Here is a 25,717-nt window from a genome sequence, read left to right on the forward strand (position 1 = left end):
TTCACTGACATCAAACAGAACTTTATTTTTTGCCCCCCTAGGTATTTCATATAAGAGTAGCATATGTAGTGAAAGCACAACGAGGCATATTAAAACATAGCCAGTTCTAACAGTTTGGATATTTCTTGTCACGGAAAAGAAGTATCCTGCCCACAGATTCACATTAACATACACGGTACGTTAATATCAATCTCTGTATCATACACAAGGCCATGGTACATGTTTGCACACAGGGTCATGTTCTGCAACAAACTTACCCTAATAACAGTATTCAGAAGGCACCACATGGGACACAGGTGACAATGAAATTCAAGGCTCGATGGTCAAACCTTTCCCATCCGAGAGCCACTTTGGGGTGATACCCCAATTGCAGGCGCGCAGGGGAGCGTTTGCAAAGCAGGTCAGAAATCCCCTCTGAGACCCCAAAACACGATCCCCTCAGTACGAACAACCACTTTACCAAAAATGACAGCTGGAAACAGACCAGATGAGTGATTCAACTAACTAGATAATACTGTTTTATAACTTCAGTCCAAAACGGAAGTTACAAAGTGAGAATTTGTTACTGACTTTTACAAGTAGTTCTAGAACTCCAAAACGTTTTGTGCAACAAGAAATGCACAATCACCACTAGCACTGTTGGGATGTGTGTGTGTTTGCCCACAGGGGCTAACCCAAGGACACACAAATTGGGATATAAAAGAGCTGGCCACAAACATATCTCAACAATGTCAGCTGCTGTTGTCCATTTCCCGTGGCATAAAACGTTATTGTTTTTAAAGCCAACCCTATGACTTCAGTCACTGCTAAGAGACTAGACTATCCAATGTTATGAATGTTTTTAACAGATTTCAAGAAACAGCTGGTACGGTACTCATATCTATGAAAGATACTTTATAAAACAGGAATTCCACTGAAACTTCCTGAGACACGCTTCTCTGCTCACAACCGTGGATCAAGACAAGAAACAGTTCTTCCTGCACCTCTTCGCTCCAGACCAGGGTGCTCCGAGCAGTCAGGCGGCAGCTCGCCTCAGGACAGAGTGGACTCGTCCTTGCCTGGGGCTTTGCCACTACGGGAGCAGTGTCAGCAGCCCATTAGGAGCACAACGAAATGATTCCGACGCATTGTCCCTTCCGACACCAGGTGCTTCTGTCGGCGGATGGGTGAACAGCCAAGCTCATTCCTGCCAACTTCACTCAGCGGCAACACACCCACCCGTCTGCAGGGCCCCGCTTCCCGACGGCACCTGTCACCTTGGCTCGGTCAATGTCTCGGCAAGCCATGACAGGGCGCGTGGAGCTGCCCTATGCAGCATCGTTCCGTCCCCACGAGGAACACACGACAGGACAGGAGCCGCACACAGACCCGCCGTCCCCGCGGGCAGCAGGCTAGGTCTTGCTCCGTCGCAGGAGTGTGGCGGCGGAGCCCTGGCCGCCCTGGAACTTGAGGCTCTGCAGGTTGACGTGGGCCCCGAGCCTGAGCAGCGTCTCCACCGTCTGCGCGTGCCTGCCCTGCGCGGCCAGGTGCAGCGCGCTGAGCCCCTGCGCGTCAGGCAGGTCGATGACATCGGCGCTGACCAGCGCCTCCACCACCTCGGAGTGTCCAAGGGCGGCGGCCAGGTGCAGGGCTGTCTGGTCCAGGGGCCCCCGGGCCAGCACGTTGGCCTTCTCCTCGAGGAGCAGCTTGACGGTGGCCAGGTGGCCGTTGCGGGCGGCCAGGTGCAGGGCGGTGCAGCCGTCTGCGGTCACGGCCTCCTTGCTGGCGCCCCGATGCAGCAGCAGCCGGGCGGTGCTCGTGTGCCCCGTCTCCGCTGCGACGTGGAGGGGCGTCTGGGCCAGCAGGCTGCAGACGTTGACGTCGGAGCACAGGTCGATGAGGATGCGGGCCACGCGATAGTGCCCACGCTGGGCGGCCAGGTGCAGGGGCGTCCTCCCGTCCAGCGTCTGGGCGTTCACGCTCACCCCCGGCTGCTTGGCCAGCAGCTTGACAATGGGCAGGTGGCCCTGCCAGGCAGCGTAGTGCAGCGGCACCCAGGCATCCTTGCCCTGCAGGCTCACGTCCACGCCGCGGCGCAGCAGGATGCGCACGATGTTCTCCTGCCCGTGCTGGCAGGCCACGTGCATGGGCGTGCGGCCCTCGAAGTCCACCTCGTCGATGGAGGCATTCTTCTCCAGCAGGAGCCGCGTGCTGCTCTCGTCCCCGTTCTGCGCCGCGAAGTGCAGGGCCGTCCACTGGTCCTCGTCCTTGGCGTTGACGCTGATCTTGCGGGCCAGCAGGAGCTCCACGACGCCCCGCACCCTCCTCTCCACAGCCACGTGCAGCGGGGTGGAGCCCTTCCTGTTGGTGAGGTTGGGGTTGGCGTTGTTCAGCAGCAGCCACTTGACGCAGTCCTCCTGCCCAGCCTCCACGGCCAGGTGCAGTAGGCTGGCACTGCCGTCCAGCACCAGGTCCACGTCCTGCGGCTGCAGGATCTTCATCAGCTTGCTGGTGTCCCCAGACACGATGGCGTCCACAAGCTTCTTCTTCTGGATGTCTGTGGTGCCCAGATCTGCAGGGGGAGGACAGGCAAGGGTCAGAGCGCAGCCGTGCATCCGTGACCTTGTGCTAGCCCATACACGACCTCACTGACGGTCAGATCTGGTGGGGAGCCTGGGGCAGGGCGGTTAACACCTCTCAGGTGCTGTTAGGTTAGCCAATCTGCAGAATAAAAACCACTCTGGCTGTCCTGCAGGGCTGTGATTAGATAAAGGAAGTAAGACTCCTTTGGTGCTTAGAGATGGCAGCGACTGCAAACATTCCTCCATTAAAGAGAGAAGAACAAAGCTGACTTCGGGAAGCCCAAGTGGGAGGGTCGCTTCAGCCCAGTTCGAGGCTGCAGGGAGCTATGACAACACCACTGCACTCCAGCCTGGGCGACAGAGCAAGGCCCTGTCTCTAAAAAAAAAGAAGAAGAAGAAAAGGCACAGACCACAAAGGCCAGGCAGGAGCCCTTCCCTGAAAGCCCTGCCAGCCCCGCGGACGCTGCACCGGGAGCCTGCAAAGCTGGTGCTGGAGCTGCCAGGGGGCATCCAGCTCCTTGCCCGCCTCAAAGCGGCACTTCCTGTCCTGGGGACATCAGAAGAGCTTTCTACGATAACCCTAAAAGGACCGAGCCTCTCATTGCAGAGGGGCCATGAGTCTGGCAAGTAGGATGAAACGTTCTATTTTACACAAAATCCCACCGCAGCGTCTGGAGTTTGACTCCATGAAACAGGCCCCTCCTCCCTCCCGTGCAGCAGCCTCAGGGGCCTGGACGAGGCGGGAGATGCTTGGTGCGTCCACACTGGCGCTCGGAGTCTCGCCAGTGAGCAACCCTCTCCAGAGTGAAGATGTCATTGAGAGTATGTTCTAGAACGCGCTTCTCCATGAGAGACAGCGATATTTCTTGCTGATTAGCCTCTGACTCTCCTCCTCCACCCCGCTGCCCACTGTGTACCTCTGGTCAAACCAGGTCTTCCCACCTCTGTCTCTGTGTGGGTGGTATATATATCCGTACCCCAAAATGCCCTCCTTCGCCCCCACTATCCTACTAAAGATCCCGGGAGGCCTGTACGATCCAGGAGACATCCTCCCCTTCAGAAGGGCGTCCCTAATCCACTGGGAAAAACAAACTCCCCCCGGCTCTGGGGCTCTCACAGCCCTGGCACTCAGCCTCCTTATGCTGCAGCCGAGTGTAAACACCCCTAGTTTCCCAGGGGAGCTGCAGCCCCTTCAGGGACAGGGCAGGACCACACCGCAGCCCCAAAGCTGGCAGAGAGAGCTGCAGCACCCCGGAACAGCGACAGGAAAACAGGCATAAAAGATAAGATTAGCTAGCTGAGAAGGGCCCCACCCTAGCAGGTGGTTTACAGAGGTGGCCAGGGTGTTGTAACCTCCAAGGGCACCCTGGTGACGAAGTCCGGGTGTCTACCCAGCACTGACTGAGAAGAGGGGTGCAGGGCTGGCGGGTACAGGAGAGAAAGCTCTCCAGGCCGTGGGGTCACTGGGTTTCCACCCTGCAGGCCTGAGGTCAGCATCTATCCCGGTGCTGGTGCAGGTAAGACAGGTGGCACTGACACCCGAGATTAACTAGTGAAGGGAGAGAGGACAATTTGGGTCGGGTCAGGTAACAGGGTCGCTGGCTCCAGCACACGCTCCCAGAGTGCCGAGCTAAGCCCTCGCCTCCCCGGTCACAGGGCGTGTTCTCCACTCACCGCCCGTCGAAGGCTCCCGCTCGAAGGACAGCGACAGCGACCCTCTGGAAGAGAAGGCGGAGTCGACCGAAGACACCCCCGAGAGCCGTTTGCCGCTGCTGGACGAGGGCAGCTTGGACTCGGAGGAGCTGCGGCTGAGCTCTTCCGGGCCCTCGGTGGTCTGGGAGATGCTGGAGTCCAGCCGCGACAGCAGCTCGGACAGGCTGTCGTCGTTGTCGAAGGTGGGGGCAGAGGCCCGCTTGAGACGCGTGGACACGGGCGCTGCCTGCAGAGAGGGAGAAGGGGGCGGTGGGTAAAGACCCCGCCACTCCCCCTTGGCCCGTCTGTGACACGAACACGGAAGGACAAGGTGGCTTACAGGAGGGAGGGGACGAGAGGAAGGACAGGCCCCGGTGGGTGACGCAGACAACGGAACCGCCGGTCACCACATGCACAGCCCGGGAGCCCAAAGCCCCAGGGCGCAGAGCCGTGTCCCCGGGTCTGCCCAGCACGCAGACGTTTGCAGAAAAGACCGACTTCACAAAACGGAGAAGCCAGCAGCGCCGCCGGCACTGACGCAGTGTTAACCAGACACGGGGCAGACCGCGCACAACCGCGGGAGTGTGACCCGGGAGTGGCTGGACACCATCCACCCCCAACAGGCCTGCTTAAGCCAGACACGAAGGGAGGAGGTGGAACTGGGCCAGGGCCCTCCCCCGTCACCCACAAGTGCGGCCTCTCCCCGGAGCCATGTGGGTCTGGCCCGCAGGCTGTGTGGACAAGGTGGGGGCGGGTGCCAGCTGCAAGGACACCATGGTGACCCAACACAATACACGACTGGGCCCTTGGAAAGGGTCTCGCTGAGCGGACTATGCGGGAGAGGCAGATTTCTGGGGACTGACTAGACTCTGGTGGTTACCCACCCTTCTTCCCCGATTCATGGCTGTTTGCCCCCAATCCCTGCCCTCCGTGGGAACAGCCTGATGCCAGAGCTTGGAGCACCGAGCCACCTCCACTCATTGCCTGCCGTCCTCCCCTTACTGGGGGCCAGGCTGCCTTGTTGCTGCCACCTCGCCCGGGCACCTTTGCCCCCCAACTCTCACGTGCACACCCACCCCTGTGTTCAGACAATGGGCACACCCTAAGTGTGCATGTACCCCCAACCTTACACCGACAGCCTGGGATCGACTGCCCAGCCCAGATAAAACGCTGTAAAGCTGGTTTATCAGACATCACTTCACAGTCTGCTCCAGCCTCGCTGCCTTACAGGGCACTTTGCTGGCCCTGGACTTGGAGCTTCTTATCACGTCTTAAGTCACCTATGTGCACCTATGTGCACGCACAGCACAGACCATTCATGAGCAGTTAAACAGTGACCAGCCCTTCACGCCAGAGGTGCAAAGACACCCGCTGTCCCCGCCTTGGGCCCAGAAGGGGCTCGGCCTTCTCCTCCCAGGGTTCAGAGCGTATCCCACGAGCAGCTGCTGAACGCCGGGCCTGCGCCCACGCTGTTCTCGCGTCAGCAGACAGGAGGTGAGGACGGGGCAGCATCAGGCAGATGGATCTGGAGCCACCCACGGCACCTGCACCTCTAGTGGCACTGGGCACAGCTCCAGGCTGGCAGGGGACGTGACGGGAGGAGGGGTGGTTGGAAACCACCACCGTAAAGCCAGGGAGACGAGGACACCCGCGGGAAGATGCCTGTTACCTCGCCCTTGGGCTCCGGCGGACTCTTCACATCCACGTCTTGAGCTGTTTCTTTCACTTCATCGTCGGGTTTTTCACACAGGTCCTCGGTTTCAGAAGTAATTTCTTTTGGGGAGAAACCAAAAAGGGGCATGTCACTCGGATGATGACATCTGCGTACATTCTGCTGAAAGGGGGACAGATGAGGCGTTGCCCAAATCCTCTATGCAGTGGAGAACAAGCTGTGCGCTGCCAGCGATGACATTTCTCACGAGGAGTGTCCCAGGCTTGCCCCAGGCAAGCTCAGCAGATAAACCCTGGGGAGTTGCCGGCCAAACCTGGGCCCCCACCGGCACCCACGTGCAGCCTCACCAGACTCAGGGCAGAGGCCTTCCCCAGGGAGCCCGCCCGCCAGAGCACCGGCACAGAGCTGCCGGCACCTGCTGTTCACTGCTGTGTTTTAAACAGATTAATTCTGATGTCATCAGGGTTACTTTCCTATCCAAAAGACACCTGCTCCATGAGGTCAAAACCTTCTTTGGCTGAGTCTCCTGGAAAATGCACGGCTGTGTCGGAACCTGAGGCAGGGCCTCCTGGCAGCAAATCCTGCCCTGGCTGGGAGCAGGGGGTGGACGGCTGGAGTTGCCCACTGGGCTCCAGCCGCCCCATCCGGCCTCGAGTGCTGGAGGCCATGGCAAGGGCCAGGCCAGCGTGTCTGCACCGGGCCCGTCTGGGTCCACCTGTCTCTGTGCACGTCGTTTCCCATCCACAGCCCCTCCTGGCCATCAGCTGTCTCCTGTGATACCAGCAGAATGTTCTGGGGAGGCTGGGACCCTCTGAGGGCGCTCACCTTGGAAGGTGGGCCGTTCCCGCGGCTCCTCCCGCCAGCACCTCTGCATGAGGTGAATCAGGTTGCTGCAGGCGCGAGGCCTGGCTCTGCAGACGGGTGGCAGCTCCGGGCGGTGGCCCTTCACCACCTTCACCATGATGTGCAGGATGTTCTTCTCGTCTGCAAGGGAAGGCACGCGAGTCAGGGGGCTCTGCGGGGCTGGGGGCGGACTTCTCACCTTTGGGAGGAAGTGCCAAGTGCGGGATTGCGCCCAGGGACACGATGGGACATGACCCGGGAGATGGCTCTGCCTCCCTTTCCAAAGCTTGGAGCTTCCCGGAACCCTTCTCCTTGCAAGGCACACTTTCCCTATTTTCCCGGTTTTAAACACTACCTCTTTCCCCGGGTTCTGATCTAGAAAACGGAGTCAGTGTGTTAGGTCACAGAACAGATCCTCTGGGGCATCCAATGCAACGGAGAATATCTGATGAGACACGGAGCCCGCCACAGGTGCCACGCCGTGCAGGCCCACGTGGGCCCAGCTCTCCCCACAGCTGGTGAACAGTTTTCCTCAATCACTGCCCTGAAGCTCAGGGCCCTGCTAGCCTCTCCGTGCAGACAGGCCAGGGCTGAGGTGTGTAATGGGGGCCTCCCTCACCTGTCCCCTTGCCCACTTCCTTACAAAGCATGCAGGGCGCTATCATCACATCATTACTACTCCTATGGCCACAACTCCTTCTTTAACTGGGAATGGCCCAAGGCAACCCTCAGCGGGCCAAGGTCTTCTTTCTGCTCGGCCCGGGGAGCCAGACTCCAGGCTTCCTGTCCCCACAGCCCCTGCCCCACCCCATAGTTCCAAACACGTCGACATGGTGGCAGGTCTTCGCAGAGGCAGGCACACATCAGCGGGCACGGAAATCGGCCCGCGTCACCCACAGCTGCCAGGATTCTACACTTTCCTGTTAAATCTTGTGCAATAAATATTGAAGTATCTATGCGTTATTTCCATGACACTGCAGACTTCCACAACCAACGGGTCCTCTACATAAAATGACAGTAAACTAAACACCTGGGATATTTTCAGACACGGGTGCCTCGCACTCCTGCACCTCGAAGCCCGCTGTCTGCCAAGCAATAAAACACGACGGCCTCGAACCTCGACGTTCACCCGTACCTGGCTGCAGGTGTCACACCTATCAGACAATCTCATGCCACCTGGCACACAGCCACATTAACAAGCAGTCGGGCCACGGGCCTCAGGGAGGAAAGGGTGGTGGGCGGTCGGACAACACAGACCCAAGCTCGCTGGAAGAGGCGTGTCCGAGCACACGCCATCCTTTCTACTGGGATTTGACAAAGCTGCCAGGACACTCTAAATCTTGCCATGCTCGGGAGACCCTCGTCCAGCCAGGGGCTCCCAGACCTGTGGCCCACACTTTGACTCATCTTTATTTTTAGACGTTTTTGGTCACACCACAAAATATCATGAGTAGCCCAGAAATGTCTATAGAAGAAAAAGGAATCTTTCTCCAGTGAAGCTAAACCTTACTCCGTTTTTACAATAACCAAGTCAAGGTATGAAAACTTTGAGGCCAGAGATCAGAGAGGTGGCTGCCTGGCAGGGGAACAACACCTGCAGCGTCCGAGCTGGGCGGCGGGGACGTGGTGCCTGTGTCCAGACACACTGGACGGTTTTGGAGACTGGCTGCCCGGCCTCGTGGACAGACAGCCCTGCTGAACTGGATGCTCAAAAACGGCTAACATGGTAAACTCAGGTTATGCGTGCTTCACAGTTTTTTAAAAATAAAAAATTATTAACTGGAAATACCCAGAATGGGTAAATCCACAGAGACAGAAGCAGCTGAAAGGGCTGCCAGGGGCTGGGAAGAGGGAGGCATGGAGGGTGACTGCTTAATGGGCCAGGGGCTTCTTTTTAGGGTTATGAGAATGTTCTGGAACTGGACAGTGGCGATGCTTGTACAACACTGTGAATATACTTAATGGCACCGGATTACACACTTTAGATAGCTGAAATTTCATGATATGTGTATTTTACCAGCAAAAAAATTAGCTGGCACCTAGAACATCCCACTGCCTGCACCCCTTCAGATCTGTGCCTCTTCCTCTTGCCACTGACTCCACAGGAGTGCTCCGTCAGCGTCCGGGAAACCTACGATGAGGTGGCCGCGGTCACACGGACTTGCCGGGCAGGACAGGGCAGCGCCCCCGCCCTGAGCACAGCCCTGCGGCTCAGCCGGAACAGCACAGCACCATGGAGTACGGATCACAGGAGCAACTTGAGGACAGAGAAAGTGCAACGTATCCCAGGAAAGACAAACCACTACACCTCGGGGACGTCCACTCACCTGCAAACGGTTTTTTCTGTGTGAGAACGCCCCAGATGACGATGGCAAAGCTGGAAGAAAAAGCGGCACGTTAGCGCCCGGGAGCTGGGGTCGAGGGCTCTGATGCACAGCAACTGGCTTGAAGGAAACTACCCTGATGCCTTCCAAAGAGAGACAGAGGGCACCTAGACATTCCTCGTGAGTTTTCATAAAGAGAAAGCTATGGCGAAGCCATCACATTGACAGCTCAGGTGTCAGATGACAGACATGACCCTGCAGCCCGAGTGCCAGTCTCCAAGCAGCAGAGGGATTCCCCCGGGGTCCCCTTCCCTGCTGGACCCTGAGCTTAGGGGGAAGAACGGCCACGTGTTTAACTCACCCCCATCTCCCAAGCACCGGGCAGAGGGCAGGCGCTCAGGCACGTGCTGAGTAAATGGGTGAATGGTGAGAACTCCTGCCTCCTCCCCTCCACTGATTTCATGCTTGGAAAACACAGATTCAGGTTCCGAGCAAAACATTTCCTGACCCGGGCTCGCTGAGATTTCGCCAGAGGTTGTTAGAAAGTGCACAGGAAGCACCAGGCGGCAATCCAGCGGGATGCCCCAAAGCCTTTTTTGGCTTTTCAGGAATATATATACACATATAAGGGATACATTTATATTTTGTATATTTATTTAAATTACTACTCTGGATATACCAAAAAAGAGCCCAATCTGTTAAATTTTATAAAAACAAAACCAAAAAACCCAGGAGTTCAAATACTGAGCCACCATGGGGCACCGAGCTGATGACAGCGGCTGTTTATAGCTACACAGGAATCCACCATTGCAAATGAATTGAAATCTGCAAGTTCAAAAGTTGAAACTCCCCACTCTAAAATAAATGGGGAGAATCTCATTCTCCCTGAACCCTACAAGCTGTGACTGGTCGCCAGGTGCCGTTCCCCGGCGGGCACACTGCGCACAGGCAGGCTCAGCACACACAATGGCGGCTGGGGAGCCAGTCCGCCAGGACTCAGGCGGTGACAAAAAGGCGGAGAGCAAGTGCTCCGGGGCCAGGGTCAGAGTCACAACCCACAGGACCGGAGCCAGGGAGAGGCTGACGTGCGCCCACACTCTCCTCCGTCTGTTCCTCTCCAAGAAGCCTGTGTGATTGAGACCGTCACAATTTGAAAAAGGAAGGGACCAAGTGACCTGGGGACTGTTACCCAGGCCCACACATCCCACTGATGTTGGTTTTCAAGCAGCCTCTCCCGCCGATGTTCCTCATCAAAGAGAAGTGACACCAGGAGGTGTAAGCTGCTCACACCACAAAATCAGAGTGAATTCCAGAGCCCAAACCCACATGCACACAGACACACGGACCACTTGGAGCAGCAGGTTCTCCCAACAGCAGAGTGATAAACCGTTTCATAAAAATGCCAAAGCCTTGACAGGGCAGGGCTGTCGGTCTGGTTGGGACCGGCTGCAGCAGGCACCAGTCACGAACACTCTCTGTCCCCGGCCAGCAACACTCACAAGAAAGAAATGTCTCCTGTGTCCCTGGGGCAGCCCGTACCACTGGCTAAAACCCCAAACCCAGCAAGCACACGCCCCGTCCACGTGGCCAAACCCACGTCTGACGGGCACAGATGGCCTTTCTGAAAGTTGCCGCTCAGGACACGAAGCATCGGGGTTCAGAGCTCCCAGCCCCACTGCAGGGGGACAGAGGGTGGGGGGCCCGTCACATACCTGTAAACGTCGTGCTTGGTGTCAAAGAGCCGGCTCTTCTCCCGGATGCGCTCTGGCGGGAGGTAGGCGATGGTGCCGAACAGGCCGTCCATGCTGAGGTCGTGCGAGTGGGACAGCCCGTTGCACTTGGCCAGCCCGAAGTCGGAAATCTGCAACACAGCAGTCAAAACCGTCAGTGTGGTCTCGCCAGACCCCACGGGCTGATGCACCGTGACACTTTATCAAAAGCGCCCCTCTGCAACCTTGGGTGGCGCAGTGGGTCGAGGTGCATCTCCAGGCAGCCCTGTCCCCAGGCAGGCCAGCCCGATGGCTGGGCCAGAGCCAAGTCTGGAGGCATTAAGAGCAACGTGGTTGATTGACGGATGGAGGAGAAAAGTACACTCCGAGGAAGGAACTCACTGGGAGAGAGCACTCGAGAATTACAAGCTTACTTCCGTAAGGCATCACGCTTGCCACTGTGGTTGACAGCCTGACTCGGCACAAAGGGAAAAGCAGCCCTCAGAACGTCGGGTACAGGGAGACACGTGACAGTCAGCTCTGCCTGCCAAGGGATCCGGTTATGCAACCGGCCAGCTGGGGAGGCGGGCAGGCGGCAGCAAGTCCTTTAAAGGGAACACCCCTGCAGAGGCCCTTAAAGCAAACAACACACACGTGCAGCCTCTGTCCCCGGACGTTGGTGATGGGCGGACACTGGCTGGTTCCTTCACCAAACATGTGAGGTCTGGGTAAAGGTCTGATACACACCCCTGTCGGGGCCCACCGCTCCAGGAGTGCCCGGATGCCAGGCCCTCGGGAGGCAGGTCTCCTCTAAGGTGTCCCTAAGGCTCACTTAAGCCCACAGCTGGGACCCCCACAGAGCCCCAGCTCACCTGGCAGGCCTCTGTGGGGGGCACCCCCTCTCCCCTTCCCCACCAGTTCCCAGTGTAAAGAGACCACGTGGGACGAAGCCACAGCTCATTAGCATTCATGGAACTCCCGGTCCATGTGGAAAACGGCCTCTATTCTCCTTCCAGGCTTATGGATTTTTTTTTAAGCCTTTTAATTAACGCCTGGGCCTCTCCTCAAACACACCTAGGAAGCAATAGGAAACCAGGCTGAGTCAGGCCTTTAGTCTGGGCTGGCCGTGCCCACGGTGAGCCAATGGGCCTGGCGTCATCACCACTGAGCGACAGGGCGGTGACTGGGCTCCCAGGGCTCCGAGTGTTCCTGGCACATCTGCAGGGTGGTGGGGAGGAAAGCTCTCGGGGATGGGCTGGCCCTCGGCTGTCCTGTGGCCCTCGAACCCTCGCAGCCCTCAAGAGACACCCCCACTCTGGTGAGCAAACTGCCAGTTCCCAGAGTAAACCCCCCCACACCCACACCCCAAATCCTGCACATCCCTAACGCAGCTGGAAGCCGGCGGATGGAACGACGTGTCCTAACTCTCAAAGCAAACTACGCACAGAGGAAGTCTCAGTGCCACTCTATCAGCAGCCTGAAACAGTTTAGATTCAGAAATGAGAAGGACTAGGATGCGGAGATCTCACTTTTCTCTGTCTGTCACTGTCAGATACAGCCTGCCACTCCAAAATACATTTGGCGGGAAGAAAATAGGCAGAAATTCTCTGCAAAACCTCTGGCATCAAAATGCAAACTCGGAATTCAGAACGTGGAAGGGTCACCGACCCTCCAGCACACAGCCCTTCGACGTCAGGGTCTGGCTGGAGGGGACCAAGCCAGCTGCCTGTCACACACAGTAGAAGACGATGCCGCGTGACCCCGAGTACGGTCTGGTCCAGGCAGACTGTGCATATAAATGCAGCCTGGGATTCTACACTAGGTTATTTCATTTTTAACTTGAAACTGATCACAATATTTTAACGTTGATATTTAGTGTGTTTAATATTAAATAATAATATATCAAGTATTGGCTTAAAATATTAAGTATATTTAACATACTTTGCCAAGCAGGTGGCTGCTGGGAAACTTTCAGCTCCAATCATGCCAGGCACAGAAAGGCAGTAGCCTGGAGCGGCAGCTTAGGGCCTAACCTCAAGATTCTAGATTAAAGTCGTCTTGCTTCAAATAACTGTCCAAAAGCCTCCAAGTTTTGTCTTCAGGAACAAAAGTGCTGCCTCTTGGAACCTCACACGCACACCCCCAGCTGCCCTCCTTACATGTAAATACATTTTTCTGTTTGTTTTTGGGCTCCTGGATGGTGACTAACACGCCTGATTAAGAAGGGCATCACACAAGAGAGCCTTTCCCAGGGCCCGCCAGGGTACACGGGGCACTACCGTGTCCCAGGGCTCCACGCAGATGCGTGTCACTTCCTGTCAAACTAGATTGGTTCCCACCAGGGCCTCAGCGGCTCGCTCCTTAGCCGTCCTGGGCTCCCTACCAACACCCGACTCCACACAATCTTCGCCGCTAAGACACCCATGTGCCAGGCCAGCAAAGCCAGGCGTTTCTGAGGGAGGGAGGAGGCTCTCATCAGTGGGGACACAACACGCAGGACAGCTAGCCCACGTCGTGAAGACGGTCTAAGAACAGTGCTCACTTCTACACTGGCAGGCAGTAAGTGCCTACTGTGTGTCAGGGCTGGGAAGATGCCCAAAGCAGTACCAACATCCCCAACTCGGAAAAGATTACCTGCTAATACCAACAGCACCAAGCCCTGCTGAGTAAGCACTTCCAGGGGCCGGGCACTGCCACTGTGCTAAGCGTTTTATCGTAACGACCCTCACGACAAGGTAGCGACAAGTATTATCACCCCCCGCCCGGCCACTCACCCCCAGGCTGGGTGACCGGCGCTGGCCGCAGACACACCTGCCCAGCCACACCTGCGTGCCTGGCAGTACCCAGTGCGCACTCAACAGCAGTCTGCCCAAGAAAAGCATGTTCCAAGAGCCTCCTCCCATCTCAGCAGTCCTCAAAGACAGGGTAAGGCGTCCTGGCACCCTCCATTCTAATCCAGCTGTGCCTTCTCCCTCCCTGGTACGAAGACCCAGAGTTTTCCAGACTTTGTCAGGCTGCTTCCTCCACCCTAAAGGCTCTTCTCCCACCCGCATATCCACCACTCCTGACTCCATCTGAAGGCCCAGCCCAGGGGCTGTCCCCACACCCTGCCCTGCCCACCGGCCACTCGCTCTGCCCTCGTGGGTCATTTGGTTTCCTGAGCATGTCATCAAGCTCTGCCTCAGCCTTCGTGGGTCATTTGGTTTCCTGAGCACGTCATCAAGCTCTGCCCCAGCCTCTGCCCCATGACACACGGTGGGATGACCCTGGCCGCTAGTTTAGCCCGAGCCCCAGCTTAGCAAGAACTGGAGGCCGCTGTCCGCCCGCGCCCCTGCTGTGAAGGGGAGAGCATCTCCTGCAGTAGAGCCTCTGGCACACAGGACCTGCTGTCACTTCCCTTCCTGGAGCGCGGTACAGTGGGAGGGCAGAGACTTTACTGCTCACTGGGGTCTCCAGGACCGGCAGCACCTGGGAAGAGCCCTGTGAGAGTCAGCCCCAGGTGGAGGTGCCACACGTGACGCCCAGCCCTACCAGGCACCAGGACACGGGAATCCCAGGGCTCCCAGGACGTGAGCAGACACCAGGAGCCACCCCAGGGCTGATCCAAGCCAAGTCACTGACTTTTATCCCCGCTTCCCTCGGCAGGACGGCGCTTCCACCTGGCAGCTAAAATCTTATCACTGAGCAATACCCACCTACGAGACAACTTATAGTCCCAGTCCCAAGGGAAACACCCATCACCCACCAGCTCCGCCCGTCTGCACAAGGGCTCTGCACAGCCAGGGTCTGGGTGTGGGGCACGGCCGGCTGCGTGGCACACAGGCCACGGCTCCCCGGGCCCCAGGAGTGCTGAGGCAGGGCCGGGCCTGGCCCCAGGTCTCTCCTAACTAACGGTCAGGCTGACAGAGGGGCCTGGAAGTGTTGTGCAGCCAGGAACAAACAGCAAAGCGGCCAAGGCACGAGGGCAGCTCCTCTGCCCCACACGAACTGGATGTGATCCGGGCCCTGGCTCTGGGCTCCTTCTCGCTCCCAGGTGGACACAACTGCACTGTGTGGACCAGCATATGACGCCGGGTGTCCTGAGATCGTGCAAACATCACCACATGGGGAAAGGCCACATGTGTCACCCACGGCATCGACGACAGTACAACCGCAGACACAAAGGCCACCAGGGGAGACACAAAGAAATACAGCCTCGTGCTGAAATGCCGCTGTTAATGTCTGCCAGCGCCAGGCGGCGAGGACCGGTTTTTAGTTATATTATCCCTCATATTTTCTGTCTCATAAATTTATCAAAGAAGAAAAAAATGCAAAGCTCCCAGGCCTTTCAATCACACAACACCCTGCCCCACGACCCTCTCCTGTGCAGGACTCCTTCCATAGCACCCCTCGGCCCCCACTGCAGTGCACCCCACATTCCCACCACCCCAGCCCCGAAACCACGGAGGGGCCCTTCATTGCGAAACCTGAGGTCCCACAAGGATCTGGTCCACAGTCTGATTTCTAACCTGATTTCCTAAGACATTAAGAACGGAAGCCATAAGCCCATAATCTCTTTTTCTAGAATTAGTCACATGTAGGATTTGGGGGGGGCGCCCCAGGGCTCACAGGGTCCATCCTCCAGCTCCCCATACATGGTTACACCAACCACCACAAGCTCAGACCCCTGCTGTTCTTACTCAGGAAAGGCCTTGGCTTCAAGTTCCTCCCCCCGGAAGAACCGCCTCCTTTCCCACCCCTGTCCTGACCTCAGGGCCACCCCTGGGGACCCCCCTCCCTGCAGACAGACCCGCCTGCCGCCCACCTTGACGTGGTAGTGGGCATCCAGCAGGATGTTGGCGGGCTTGAGGTCCAGGTGCAGGAGCGGGGGCGACATGCAGTGCAGGAAGTTCATGCCCACGGCGGTCTCGTGGACGATGCGGAAGCGCAGGTCCCACGGCAGCGGCTCGGAGGCCAGCAGCTTCTCCAGGGAGCCCGTCTCCATGTACTCCATGACCAGGCCGACCGGCTCACGGCAGATGCCGTACACGGGCAGGATGTAGCGAAACTTGGCCATCTCCATCTTCTTGGCTTCTTCCAAAAGCTCCATGCGCTCCCTGAAAAAGTCCAAAGGTGTGAGGAACACACAGGGGTCACTCAGCCACAAACACGGCGCACCCTGACCCGAAGACGACCAGCTCCAGGTGGCCAGGAGAATACTCAGATGCACGCACGAGGGGAGCACTGTAATGTCACCTCTTAACGCTGAGCCCTCCAGACTCTCGGCCCACGGGCTGCTCAGACGCACCTGTGCACCCATCCTGGGGTTCTCAGAAGTGAGAAGAGAAATTCGAACAGCCCCTGCCAGGGCTCAGGCTCTCGGAGTCTGCAGGTGCACACTGGCAACCCCTCTCCTGGGATGAGCGTAGAGAAGTGTAGCTTCGACTAAAAGTTCTACCTACTTACCCAACCCAGGACCGAGCTCACCTTCTGAGTTTAAGCCTAAGGCCTTGGCTGGCCCAGTTACTCCTGAATCCAACCACACACACTAATGGAACGGAACAAGTCTAAAGCATGGTGTGCCAGGGGCCAAATCCAGCCAGCCACCATTTTTTTAAATAAAAAATGTAAAATTTACACAACACAGTATTTATGTTACTCTTTCAGAAGGGTACAATTCCACGGCACTACATACTTTCACAAAGTTGTGTAACCACCACCGTCTACACCCAAAACTTCTCCATCATCCCCAACGCACACTCTGCACCCCTTAAACATGGACCCTTCCCCTCTCCCCAGTCTGGGGTGTCCTGTCTTCTACTTTCCACCTCTATGAACTTGCCTGTTCTGGGTCCTTGATAGAAGTGGAATCACACAATATTTGTCCGTGTCTACCTTATTTCACTAAAACCATGTTTTCAAGGTCTATTTGCAATGTAGCATATATCAAAACTTCTTCCTCTTCATGGCTAACAGCCCACTGTGTGAATACGCTACACCTTGCTTTTCCACTCATCTGATCAGAGGTGCGTGGGTTGTTTCCACCTCTTGTCTCTTGTGAACAATGTGACACATCTGTGCACACTGGTGCACAAGTACCTGTCAGAATCCTGCTTTCGATTCCTTTGGATGTGTACTAGGAGTGGGACTGCTGGTCAAATGCTACTCTGTTTAACTGCTGCCCACGCCCTGCCAGCTGTTTGTGTAAATAAACTTTTACTGGAAGACAGTCTCACCCAATCATTTACATGTTGGCTTTGGTGGCTTCTGCTCTACAAGGCAGAGAGGAGTAGTTGTAGGGCCCTGTGGCCTGCAGAGCCTAACACACTTACTCTCCAGCGATTCCTGGAGATAGTCTGCCAGCCCCTGGTCTTGGGCCAGTCTTCTGGTGCAGGCTGAGTTTTCACAGACTAGAATCCCAGTGCCCAGGTCTGTATTAGTGGTCAAGTGTCCCAGAGTGCATTTAGGGTAAACCGCTAAATCCCACAAGGACATGCTGTGGCCACAGAGGCTCCGCGGTTGTCAAACACAGACTTGGTGGAAAGCACTCAGGACGCTGGCTGGAATGCAGGCTCCCAGGCCTTGGCCCTTGTTTCCTGGTGGGGGTGGGAAATGGGCTTTCTAGTAATAACAAGCTCCCTAAGCCACACTGGGCCTCCCGACCACTGGAGCTGGGAACTGACCAGCTTCATGTCCACACACAGGCCACAGGCAGCAGGCTGGGGCAGCCCCGGGGGACACCCCAAAATGTGGAGAACAGCACGAGCCCCTGCCCACGACCCAGTTGCGGCTCCCACCTCACAGAAGCCCCAGGGAAGCCACTCCCACCAGAGGATCAGAAACTGGTCCATTTCTTGCTGATCTGACCTCCCCTTTGAGACCACAGCCACCCTGGCAGTTAGGAAAACATTTCCCCTGCAGCAAGGACGGGAGGCCAGGAGGGGCCCCCTGGGTTCTACTGTTCACCAAAAGCTCTTCCCTGTGTCGAACTCTCAGCCCCTCTGCCCGCCACAGCGCAAGCCCTGCAGCTGGGAGCTGAGCCCCCGTGAGCTCCCATGTCCCCAGGAGCTTGGACCCCAGGAGCAACCCACTGGTCTCAACGAGGGGTGAATCTGTCCCCTGGGGACACAGGGCAATGTCTGGAGATGTTGACATTCTGGTTGTCACAACCAAGGGTGCTACTGAACACCCCACAGTGGATGGCCCCAAGTGTGAGAACCGCTGGTGTAAGCCAAGTTAATGCATTCACGGCCAAATTTAAAACAAACCACTACAAGGCCGGGCGCAGTGGCTCACACCTATAATCCTAGCACTCCGGGAGGACTGCTCAAGGTCATGAGTTTGAGACCAGCCTCAGCAAGAACGAGACCCCATCTCTTTTAAAAATAGAAAGAAATTAACTGGACAACTAAAAATATATAGAAAAAATCAGCCGGGCATGGTGGCACATGCCTGTAGTCCCAGCTACTTGGGAGGCTGAGGCAGGAGGATCGCTTGAGCCCAGGAGTCTGAGGTTGCTGTGAGCTAGGCTGATGCCATGGCACTCTAGCCCGGGCAACAGAGCAAGACTCTGTCTCAAAAAAAAAATAATAAAACAAACCACTACAGTCTAGAATCAGCACATAAGTACTCACAGCATTTACCCTTAAACCGTTCTGTTCATCGACAAGTGTTTGCTGCTCACTCACCACGTGCCAGGCCTGAAGACCAAAAGGCCCCTTGCCTGCGTCCACGGTGTGTGCTCACCTTCCAGGGCAGAAGATGGACAATTACACCAGAAAAAGAAGTGAAGTTGGACATCTAGGTCATTTAAAGGGAAAGTCCAGGGGCTGTGGGAGAGCCAGGGGGCAGAAGTCAGAGCAGAAACAGTAGTAGGGAAAGGAAGGCTGTCGGAGGGGGAGCCCTGCAGGGGGTTGGGGGACCCGGGAGGCTGGGAGTGGGGGGAGGGAGCCCACAGAGCAGATACAGCCTGGAGGATGACAGAGGGATGTGGGAGGAGACCAGCAGGGACCACCCATCTCTACCAGGAGTCACTGCAGTTCCCCTCGTGGAGGTGGGGTCACTCCAGTGGGGGTGTGGGGCTGTGGGGGGCAGGAAAGTCAAGAGTTTGTATGAATACACTCAAGGAGCCAAGAACCTTGTTCACTGAGGAACAAGTGAAACAAGTATCAGGAACGAATCACTAAATTACCACAAGACAAAGACGAGCTCAACGTGGCTTGTTTTCTTAGCACTCTGTTAAATGACCAACTGATGGAAAACAAGATGTCAAGTGTGGGGTCCCCGCCTGCGGGGGTCCCTGGGCCGGGCTGCCCCTTCCAGTGGAAAACTCCAAAGTGACAGCTTCCCGGGCCCTGGCCCAGGACAGCCAACCCCTCTGCAGCCTCGGGGCTTGGCCAGGTGCTGGGACCCCACACAGGCTGGGTGACAGTCCAGACCAGGCTAGAGGGACTCTTAACAGGCATCTGAAAAAAGGAAGTAGAGGGCCAGATGCCAGCCTCACACGTCACCTAACATGAAACCAGTCACCGAAGGAGAAGTAAAGGACACCTCTCATCTCCCTCCCTGCGCACTTGTTATTTAAACCAGGACTAGCACAGCTAGCACCTCTGGTAGCAGCCACTAACTCTGGAGCTGTAGCACCTGGGACTTTGTACCCACCGCTGCTTCTGTTTTGTATCTTACTGCCAATCAGAGTTACGAGGTGTCTGTTTCCTACTGTTTTTCTTTAATAAATGTGGCCGGCTTGCCACCCCTCCCCTACCAGTGTGGGTGTCCTTCCGGGGCACTATGCCCACCCAGGGGCACTGGCAGGAAGTCCTCCTGCAGGACTCAGACCCACTTCAAACTTAGAACCGCACAAGGCACAGCCTCCTCGGAGGAGCTGACAATTGAGGTGTTTACACGCCTGCCATAAACAAGGGTCACTTTTCCAAGTAGACATTCTGAGACTGTCCCCTCCAAGCCAAACCTGACTAACACCCATGTATTTTGAGAACAAAGTCAATTAAAGGAAAGCTGAATAGCTTATTAAGGGGAAGCTCTGAGCCACCCTGCAGATAAAGTGTTTTCTTCCATTTGCCCAAAGGGCTTAATACATAAAACCCAGGTGATTTCTGATTGCAGAGCTTGCTCATTAGTGACTTTTAACAGCCACCGGCTGGCAGCAGATCACACCTGCCTCCCTAGTGCACCAAGTTCAGCAAGTTCTCCACTCTCTCCTGCCCGGGGCCCTCCGCAAAACAGAGACCCCATTTACCTTATTTAAAAAGAAACAAACAAACACACAAAAAGAGCCTTCGAAGCTGGTTCTCTCTGAAAGTTGATCCCAGCTCAATCTCCTCAGGGAGTCTGCCCCGGCTTTGCACAACTGCCTGGGGGAGCCTGGTAGATCCCCCCCTTTCAAGGGCCACACCTTTCGGGACATTTCCCCAAGGAAAATCAGCCATTGTTTCCAGGGACAAATCACCTTCTCCAGAAGAAACTGCACAAACCGAAATGCCTTGGGGCAGACAGGACTCCGGGGAGGAAGGGGGTCCCTGGGGTCCCTGGACCGCCCAGCGGGAGGTCACAGCCCAGGAGCAGGGGCGGCGCCAGCCCGGATTTTGTTCAGAAAGGCCAGCGCATCCCCAGAAACCCTTCATACCACCTACTATTTTGTGCCCACTGAGCCCAAACTCAAACGGCCCCATCCTTTCAGGCTTTCTTCAGTTGCTCCCAGGACGCACACCCTGGGGTGCCCGGGCGGCTTTCCAAAGCTCCAGCCCTTCCCGGGTCGGGTGTCACCCGCAGCATTTGCAATTCGATAAGCCTGAAAGGGGCCTTCTCGGGAGCCACAGGGAAAGGCATTTCCCACAGGGGAGACTGAACGTGCTGGGGCACAGAACGAACTCACCAGTTGTTTTTTGTCAATGGCAAGTCTTTTTTAAATACATTTTTTCCGTTAAGCAGTGTTTCTGGTTTATGCCGAGGACCACACAAAGGGAACTGTCAATTTTATCCCGTTAACACCTGGAGAGACTGTGACGCCAGCCCCCGGAGCACAGGAACACTGCCACGCCAGGTCTCAGTCCTGTCTGCAGACAGGAAGTCGCATTTCTCACTGTTAATAGTGAAAAGGACATTTCTGGGGCACCAGAACCCCCTGATGTCTTAATTAAAACAGCACCCCAAAACCGTCCGCTCAGGCAAAGCCCAGCAGGGCCGCGTCCTAGCTGGGTCAGTTTCCCAGCAGGAAGGACAAAGCGCCCCACCCTGCCCTCGGAACCCCCTTTGGGTTCCAGATGGAAGATCGCTGGGCATTAATAGGACCAACTGGGGTCCAACCTTTTAAAGATGCTCCTTCTCAGTCGCATGTACATTCATTCGATTTCCTTCTCATTTAGGGCCAGCGGAGGTGTATTTCCGCCTGCCAGGGAGGGCACTGGAGCAGGGAGAAACGGCACAACTCTCACCACACCAATCATTTTTAAAAGCAACTTTCTAGAGAATGCACAGGGTTCTCCCCACTGAGAAATTCCAAGGCAAGCTGCAGTTTCCCTCTCCACAAAACCCCGTCTAGGAACCGGGGAAGAATGGTGGACACGGGCTCCTGAGGCAGAGAAGCAAAAACCACGGGAGGGAAAAAGGACGGGGTGCGGGTGAGACCTGCTGGGGAGCAGAGCTCCCCTGGAGAAACCTGGAAACCTTTGGGAAGATGCAGCCGGAAAAATGGTTTCACTTGTTAGCTGAAGCCTCTGAGCTAGGCCTGCCGCACACCAGTCCAATTAGGTTCCCAGGGCGCCTCGGAGGGGTTCCCACACTGCTATTTTTAAAACTGACAAGAAACGGGCTTGTCCGATTGTCAGCGCTGTAGTTACAAACCCGGGGTTTGCTTGGACTCGCCCCGACTAGCTGGAGCCGAACGCATGAGCTGCTCCCGGGCCAGGCACGTTGCTACTCTGAGCCTCCTCTTAGCTGGGTCTGGCAGGGGAGGAACAGGCCTTTGGGGTCACTTTATTCTCTCCAAACTGGTAGCAGCACCCACCCCTACACTCCACCCTAGGCCCTCAGCCCCCTACAGCATGGGGGCGGGGGGGACTCAGGTCAATGGGGGTCACTTGTGAACTACCCGAGTGGGCCCCCTAGGCAGGCACTTCCTGCCTGTCCCCAGGGGGTCTCCACGGCTGTCCTTTCAGGCACAGAAATGCATACTCACATGGTGGGCACCCAGTTACTCAGGGAAGCCCCTGTAGGTGCCAGGGATCAGGGCCGGCTACAGCCAGGGGTGATAAAGGCTGGGGCTGGGGCAGCCACAGGGAACAGGGAGACCCCAGCCCACCTTGAGGGGCAAGCAGCCCTGGCCAAGGAAAATCGGCTTGGCCCACACCTGTACCTGTGCTGGGGCCATATGTGACAAGTGGAGAGGGCCATAAATGACTCCAGTCACCCTGAAAAAAGGCCCAGACTCATGTGGCAGGGGTGAGAGCTGCCATCCTTCAAATAGGTGAGACAGGACTTAGCCAGAAGGGGTGCAGGGCTGGGGGCTGCACACAGAGACCCCAGGAAAATCCTATTCCCTAATCCAAGGATCACCCTGCAAATACAGGGGCTGGGGTGGGGGGCAACTCATCAAAAGAGCACCGAAAAACCTGAGTAGCACGACTCTCTCAAGGCTTAGGTGCAACCTTGCAAGACCGAGATGCAACCGGCTGCTCCTGGACCACGGCAACACCCACACACATTCCTAACAGGAACCTCAGGCTGAATACAGTCAATGATTAACCTGAAGGAGTCGACTTCTTTACAAAGAGCAGGGGTTTTGACCATCTTTTCAATCAGAGAAATCAACCGCTGCTGCAAACACAAAACTCCAGCCTGCTCTGCCAGGCCCAGCAAAGCTCAGGAGGGGAAACACTTCCTGCTATGCGCTGACCTCCACCTAGCTGCCCGACAAGCCACCACCTGCCCGCCTGGGCAGGGCAGGAAAGGCTTCCAGTTAAAGGACAAAACACTTTTCAACCAGGCTGTGCAATATCCTAAGTGACCCGCCTCAAGTGAAGAAACCCTACCTCCAACTAGGCCACCCAAGAAACAAGGGACCGGTCACTGGAAATAACAGATTCTGCGGATGCAGGCTGATGAGTCAGCCCGGGGACATGCCTGTGTGCTCTGCTCTCCCGATTCAAGAAGCTGGTGTTAAAATCTGCACTGATGAGTAAAACTCACTTGGACTAGGAGACTGCATCAGACAAACGTCCCCAAGAGCATAAAAATATTCCTACCGAGAGGGTCTAACCTTTCAGAATCTAACCACTGGCTGGTATTCAAAGTGGTTTGGTTTTCATCAAAACAACCACAGCGCCCCTCCCGGCCTGAGAAGTTCCCAGGGTCTGGGGCTCAGCCTCAGCAAGCGTCTCACCTTGAACTAGTGGTAGTTTGGATACCAGTCACCACGCTCCTGAAGTTTCCAGGAAACCCTGGGTTTGAGGGTTACAGCAAAAAGCCACCAATCTACTATGTAGTCTCCCAGCCAAGGGAGTGGACTGGGGCCTCTCGGTCTCAGGGGCACAACAGTTACTGACGGGCATGGGCGGCAGCAATGCCACCCGGACACAAGCATCACAACCATTCTTTGGAAAAGCTGGGGCTCCGAGGCCGAATTGCTCGGTCAGGCCAGCATTTGCAACAGGCCTCTCAGGCAGCAAAGGCTAACTGGGGTTTAAAAGGAACTGCTTTTCGGGTGGGGGTGTGTGTTTGTTCAGGGCTGACCGCTTAAGGATTTAGTATGCAAGTTTCATTAAAGGATAAATGACTAAAATGTGCTAAATTCAAGCATACATACAAACGATCAAAAATCAACCATAAACGGTGAAATCCACCAAAAAAAAAAGTTTCTTTTCAAAAATCTTCTTCCTACCCCCAAAGTTATGCACACACCACAATCGACCCACCGAATTTAACCCGGGCGGCTCTCGTCTCCACTAACGCGAGCGCTCCTGCTAGAGAGGGACGGGCAGGTTCCCTCCGGATTTTCGGACGGGGACGGGCGCAGGAGGGCCGTGTGGCGCGGCCACAGAGCGGGTCGGCGCGGACGCTGCCCCACAGGTTGGGTTTCGAATTGAAGTCAGCTAACGAGACTGCGGCGAGGAACAGCGAGGCGAACCGGAGCCCCGGACCCCGCCCGGGCCGGCCCCAGCCCGGCAGCACCATCGCGCAAGCGCCGGGGCGCTGAGACAGCCGCGCCCGAGCCAAGCCGGTGCTTCCGACCGAAATAATTACCGTCTTACACCAATTTGTGCTCCAACGCAAATTACTGAGTAAGTGGGACGGAGTGTAACTCCACTCACAAAGCCCAAGTGCCCGCACAGCAATTTTTCTAAGCCGGGTGCAGACCGCAGCGCCCAGGGGGGCCCGGGCGGATGCGCCTCCGAGCGGCCCGGTCCACGGAGCCGGGCGAGCTTGCGACCCTGGGAATCCGGGCCACGCGGGAGGGTCAGGTAGCCCGACCGGGCACCCCACAACGTCCCGAGGTGCCCCGCGGAGCCGCACGCCCGGGCCCCGGCGCGCAACAGGCCTGGAGCTCCCCAAAGCGCCGCCGCGTCCCTCCGGCCGCCAAACAGAGCAGACGCTGCCGGGGGCTCGAGGCCGCGCCCGGCGTCCGGTTTCCCCCGAGGCTGCGCCGGAGCTGGCGCCAGTGGAGGGGAGGACCCCCAGTCCAACTCCAGCCCTGGCCGGGCCCCGCGCCCGCCCCAGCGCCCCCGCCGGGCCGCTGACCTGTCGTCGACGTGCAGGCTCGGGGAGCACTTGATGGCGAGCCAGGTCTTCCAGTGGACGTGGCGCACCTTGTACACCTGCCCGAAGCCGCCCGAGCCGACCTTCTCCCAGCCCGCGAACTCGCCCGCGTCGAAGGTGCGCAGCAGCCCCAGGGCCCACGGGCTCCCGCCGTCGCCCTCCATCGCGCGCGTCTTGCCGCCGCCCGGCGCCGCCGCGACCGCCCAGGTGCCCAGGTGCCCAGGTGCGCCCCGCCCCGCCCCCGGCGCCGTCACTTCCGCCCAAGGCCCCGCCCCGCCCTGCCGGCCCCGCCCCCGGCGCCCGGTCGGTGCCCGCAGACGGGCAGACCCGCGGACGGACAGACCCGCGGACGCGCGGGTCCCCGCGCTCTCCCCGGGGCGCGCGCAGCGTGGAAAGGGCCTCGACGCGCGTCAGCTGGCCAGCGCCTCTTTGTTTTTTAGAAAATAGTTGTAGAGTCACACGCAGTTGTAAGAAATAATTCACTTTGCCCGGTTTTCTCCGGTGGTATTCCTTTGCAAAACTGTACCAAAAACAGTGAAATAGCACAACCTGGATATTGACTTTGGTACGGTCACCAGTCTCATTCAGATTTCCCCGAGTTTACTGGCCCCGTTTGCGCGCGAGTATTGGGCTCTGCACGATGTTAGCGCCCGTGCAGGTTCCTGCGTCCCCCACCAGCCCCTCCGGCGCCCTTTTATAACTGCACCCCCAGGCCCTGGCATCGCTGGCCTTTCCTCTGTCTAAAACTGTTTTATTTTAAAAACGTTATGTTTAATGTAGGAACCATGCAGGATCTCATCTTTTGAAATTGTTTTTTTTTCACTGAGCGTTAAATCCCTGCAGATTCATGCTAGCTTTTTAACACCAGTTTCCTCTGAGGAAGTCATTTTGTTTTATTTTAATCACTCCAACAGCAAATCTAAAGTCCATTTCAGATACGGCAAGTGTTCCCCCGTCCTTTCCTACAGAACAGCTCATTTTACAGGTAGAGCAGATGGTTTGAAGAGGAAAGATGACTTTGGGGGGGGCGGAATTCCCAGCCTTGGGACGACATCTGGGTCAGAGGTCCAGGTGTATCACACATTCCCACACCTCAAAAACACTCACTCCTGACTGCTGGATAGTGCCTGAGGCTTATTCTGGGTCAGATGAGATGAATAATGC

General features: G+C 56.7%; 1 protein-coding gene across 1 annotated transcript; it reads right to left on the minus strand.

Moving 5' to 3' along the window:
• On the minus strand, nucleotides 1-24,806 carry RIPK4 (receptor interacting serine/threonine kinase 4). Its single transcript, XM_045540704.1, has 8 exons — nucleotides 24,536-24,806; nucleotides 15,606-15,897; nucleotides 10,805-10,953; nucleotides 9,096-9,145; nucleotides 6,751-6,909; nucleotides 5,923-6,026; nucleotides 4,236-4,500; nucleotides 1-2,551 (listed from the first exon to the last, which is right to left on the minus strand). The coding sequence occupies exons 1-8, from the start codon at nucleotides 24,715-24,717 to the stop codon at nucleotides 1,392-1,394; spliced, it is 2,361 nt and encodes a 786-aa protein (XP_045396660.1). The 5' UTR covers nucleotides 24,718-24,806; the 3' UTR covers nucleotides 1-1,391.
• Between the last annotated feature and the right edge of the window lie 911 nt (nucleotides 24,807-25,717).

Source organism: Lemur catta, chromosome 1 (assembly GCF_020740605.2).
Source record: "Lemur catta isolate mLemCat1 chromosome 1, mLemCat1.pri, whole genome shotgun sequence".
NCBI classification, from domain to species: domain Eukaryota; kingdom Metazoa; phylum Chordata; class Mammalia; order Primates; family Lemuridae; genus Lemur; species Lemur catta.

Coding starts and splice junctions, on each gene's coding strand:
- RIPK4 (XM_045540704.1), bottom strand. CDS start 24,717: ATGGAGGGCGACGGCGGGAGCCCGTGGGCCCTGGGGCTGCTGCGCACC. Junction 6,910..9,095: donor ACAGAAAAAACCGTTTGCAG/GTGAGTGGACGT, acceptor CTTCCCTTGCAG/ACGAGAAGAACATCCTGCAC. Junction 4,501..5,922: donor CGCCGGAGCCCAAGGGCGAG/GTAACAGGCATC, acceptor CCCTCTCTGCAG/GCAGCGCCCGTGTCCACGCG.